At 34.0% G+C, this 5,000-nt stretch overlaps 1 protein-coding gene across 3 annotated transcripts in view; it reads left to right on the top strand.

Annotated features, from left to right (window-relative positions):
• LOC106870547 (chordin) overlaps positions 1-5,000 on the top strand; it is a 179,012-nt gene that overhangs the window by 64,422 nt on the left and 109,590 nt on the right. For all 3 annotated transcript variants that reach the window (XR_001409540.3, XM_014916669.3, XM_014916670.3), the window contains exon 2: positions 569-669. Coding sequence is in view for 2 of the 3 variants with exons in the window: in XM_014916669.3 (XP_014772155.1) it covers positions 569-669 (101 nt within the window). In the remaining variant the exon portion in view is untranslated. The remainder of the gene's footprint in view (positions 1-568; positions 670-5,000) is intronic.

Genomic DNA, 5,000 nt, shown 5'->3' with positions numbered 1-5,000 from the left:
GAGTAGTGGAGGTCCAGTGGTTAGGGCAGCTAATTTAGCACCTGTTGTTATCGTTAACCAAAATAGTAGTCTCTATGTCTGGCGTGGACTGCCTTTTTATGAGAAGCGGGCCGTATGAGACATGACTCATCATCAGGCGGGCCGCACTACTAAAAAGATTCAAGCTAATTATTACTTAGGCGTACCATTCAGAGAGTCGCTTGAGCTGCAGTTTGCTCATGATTGCTATATGTCATCGCATGACCTGCTAGAAATAACAGTCAGTTTCCTCTAAACCACACTTTTCTATCTTGAAAGAAGGAAACGATATATTAGATAATGTAATACTTGATATATCTAAGTAGACAATCAAATTGGAATGCTTTTGGTCATGGACTTGTTCCTTCAGTCTGAGCTGCTGTTAACTTTAGACCCTTCTCAATAAACTGGTAATTGTGAGAAACTGTTGATAAGCGTCACCAGCAATGTTTTCCTCCATATTTCTTCACAGCGTTAAAGAGTGGTCGAGTTGAAAAAAGAAAAGTTTTGAGGAGCACTGTTCTAACAGTTACATTCCGTTTCTTTACAGGTTGCATTTTGGGAGGGAAATCATACAAATTAGAAGAAAAATGGAGTTTGGAAATGGAGGAAGCGGACATGAAGTACTGCGTCAAATGTACATGTTTTCCGGTGAGTAGCAGACTGACCATATCGTTCGTTTATTTATTTAAGAAAGGTTGTTTTCAGGGTCGTGAAAGAAAGAAAATTCGCTTTGGTTTCCTCTTCATGTTGTTCCAGTAACTGACACAAGTTTCATTTCAAACTTCAAAAGAAATTTCATAATTTCGTCTTTCCATGCTTTTGGTACTCTCCTTTGATGGCATTCACTGGCTATAGGCATGTGACGCTTGCTTGAATAAATACAAGAAAATCCAAAATCAAAGAATTGAAAGAAAAACAAAGAATTTTACAAGCACACGCGTTACACTCACACATCTCCTCAAAGGACATGCGCTACGATGCACATACGCATATACACTCGTACATACACTATGTATGTATGTATGTATGTATGTATGTTAAATATATATATGTATAATAATACGTATATATGATGTATATATATAATATATATTATATATATGTATATATAATAATACATATATCATATATATATATATATATATATATATATATATATATATATATATATATATATATATATATATATATATACATATATATATATATATATATATATATATATATATATATATATATATGTACATACATATATCATATATAGTGTATATATATTATATTTATATACCATATATGATATATATATATACATATATTATATATATGTACCGTATAAATATATTATATATGGTATATATATCTATAATATATATTATCTATATAATATATAATACGTACATACATACATACATATATATATATATATATATATACATACACACACACATATATATATATATATATATATATATATATATACACAAACATTAATGTTATATATATATATACAGTCACATATATATAATGCATATTTATACACACACATATGCATATGTGTGTCTATGCGTGTGTGAGTGTGGGCTATATAAATGCACGAACGTCTGAGGTGTGTGAGTAAGTTTAAGTGCATATGTGAGTCAGTGTACGTGTGTACCTATAATTAGATATACATACATATTAATGTTCTATATTAGCTTGATATTTTATTAGTTTATCACATGCAACATTGTGTTGAACATGCTTAATGTTTTGGGTTCGCTGTTCTCTCAAGCAACCCCATATACTTACGTATATTTATACACGCACACACAAATACACTCATATATATATATATATATATATATATATATATATATATATATATATATATATATATATATATATATATATATATATATATATATATACATATATATATGTTTTTATATATGTGTGTGTGTATGTATACAGACACACACACAGACACAAACACACAGACACACACACAAATATATATATATTTGTTGATGACTATGTTTATGTGTAGTTGAGTTCTACTATGTAGGTGTTGGTTTCCCTTGCAACTCCCCAGAGTCGTTAAAATAATAACGTATCGGTGTCAACTGAAGTGGCTTTACTTGTGTAACCATCGGGAAATGAATTTAATACTGCTGTCAACAGAAATATTTTATATTTGGGGTCGATGTAATCGACTAACCCGCTCCCCTTAAAGATTCTTGGCCTTGTGCCTGAGTTTGAAACAATAATGGGGCGAGCTGTCAGAATCGTTAGTACGCCGGGAAAATATTTAGCGGCATTTCGCTAGTGTTTATGTTCTGAGTTCAAACACAGCTGAAGTCGACTTTGCCTTTCATACTTTCGAGGTAGATAATATGAGTACCAACTGAGTACTGGGTCGATGTAATCGACTTATCACCTGAAGGTACTGGTCTTTTGCTAAAATTTGAAACTGTTATTATTATTATTATTATTATTATTATTATTATTATTATTATTATTATTATTATTATTATTATTTGTTGTTGTTATTATTGTTATCATTAAGGCGGTGAGCTGGTAGAATCGTTAGCACGCTGGGCGAAATGCTTAGTGGCATTTCGTCCGTCTTTACGTCCAGAGTTCAAATTCGGCCGAGGTCGACTTTGCCTTTCATCCTTTCAGGCTCAATAAATTAAGTACCAGTGAAACATTTGGGTCGATGTAATCGACTAGTCACCTCCCGCAAAATTTCAGGCCTTCTGCCTTTAGTAGAATGGGTCATTATTATTACAGGCAAACAGACAGAATCGTTAACACAGCGGGCAAAATGCTTAACGGTATTTCGAGTTCAAATTCCGCTGAGGTTGACTTTGCCTTTCATCTCTTCAGGATCGATAAAATAAGTACCAGTTGAGTGCTTGGCTCGATGTAATCGACTCACCCTACCTTCCCGGAAATTGCTGGCCTTCTGGCAAAATTTGAAACCATTATAATTTATTAGTAGTCGTAGTTGGCAATTTTGGTAGCGATGATGAAAATTGGTATTTAGTAATTGTTATTTACTTGTAAGGTCAGAGTATTTCGTTTTGCATACATAATATACTACCAAGAATATTTCAAAGGTTTACGAGTCAATATTTAACCTTGCTTTTGTGTTAGCAGTGCGATGTTTTATTTTTATGTTTATCTCTAGATATTTTTTATAGAGTTCAGAACCAGCATCGGAAGTGACAACGTTTCGTATACAAATACGAATACGTCTATGTAAATAAAGCAATCAAAGATAGAAAGAAAAAAAAACATAGAAATGTCGTAACTTTCTGTGGTGGCTTTGAACTCTATAGACAAATCTACAGTGATAAACTTTAACAACTAGTAAATGTGGTAGTTATAATTGTAATGGAGTAGTAGCCATAGTTGTAGAACAAGAGTATACGAAACCAATTTCAAAGCTAACCATTGGGGTGGAGGTAAATACGAAAACAATATGGAAGCTGCCAGTGTCAGCTTCACCACTTCTTCCGTGGTCGAATAATAAATGCTTCTAATTTAGCGAACAGGGTCAGCAATTTTGAAGGGAGGCCATTAGTCAATACTCTCGATCTCAGTACATCACTGGTACTAAATTTTATCGACACCAACAGTAGGAATTGCAAAATTAGCCAGGGTAGAACTTGAACCCCGAACGTAAAGAACCAGAACAAATGCCCGTAAAAGAATATCTTTTCGGCGCTCTAACGATTTCGCCAGTTTGCATTTGTTTTGGCACTCCGTCGGTTACAACGACGAGGGTTCCAGTTGATCCGATCAACGGAACAACCTGCTCGTGAAATTAACGTGCAAGTGGCTGAGCACTCCACAGACACCTGTACCATTAACGTAGTCCTCGGGGGAGATTCGGTGTGACACAGAGTGTGACAAGGCTGGCCGTTTGAAATACAGGTACAACAGAAACAAGAAGAAAGAGTGAGAGAAAGTTGTGGTGGAAGAATACAGCAGGGTTCCCCACCACACCCTGCCGGACCCTCGTGGAGCTTTAGGCGTTTTCGCTCAATAAACACTCACAACCCCAATCTGGGAATCGAAACCACGATCCTATGACCGCGAGTCCGCTGCCTTAACCACTGGACCATTGCGTCTCCACACATTCGTTTTAAGACAGGGACATAAAGCATGTTTCGTTTAGTTATGATAAATCTCAATTCTTCATATATATATATATATAGATAGATAGATAGACATATAGACACATACACATGTATGTGTATGTGTGTGTCTGTGTGTAAATGTATATATAAATATGGATGTCTATATTATACATGAATGTAAAATACAATATGCGTATATGCATCTCTCTCTCTCTCTCTCTCTCTCTCTCTCTCTCTCTCTATATATATATATATATATATATATATATATATATATATATATATATATGTGTGTGTGTGTGTGTGTGTGTGTGTGTGTGCGTGCCTGTGTATTATGTATATATACAAACATATTAAATGAACAATGTGTTATTCTTTTTACACTTCAAGATTAATACCGTTGATTGTGGAAAGCTTTTGTAAGGGAACAAATTCACAAAAGAAATCGGCTTAAGCAGTATTAATGATTGCAATAATAAAAATTGTTCGGAATCCAGAGTTTCGGTGAATCACAGGGCTATGTCCCTTCGACCATCAGGCTTTTAATCCAGCGTCGGGTCCAACAGCTGCTCTCGGCGCTCCATAATATATATGTGTATAGGCCACCATGATAGAACATATAAACATGTATTTGTTAATAAGACAGACACACGCACGCATGCACCCATATATATATATATATATATATATATATATATATATATATATATATATATATATATATATATACATATACACGTTATCCGTCTTTATAGAGTGACTCAACTCTTGCTTATATAATTATCCAACAGCGATCTACCTCATTGCAAAAGTACACCAGTACACCATACCCTGCAATCCTACACAAAAGGA

This window comes from Octopus bimaculoides, chromosome 12, assembly GCF_046866305.1.
Source record: "Octopus bimaculoides isolate indiv1 chromosome 12, ASM4686630v1, whole genome shotgun sequence".
NCBI lineage: Eukaryota > Metazoa > Mollusca > Cephalopoda > Octopoda > Octopodidae > Octopus > Octopus bimaculoides.
The sequence above is the reverse complement of the archived record's forward strand: the minus strand, read 5'-3'. Positions and strand labels throughout refer to the sequence as shown.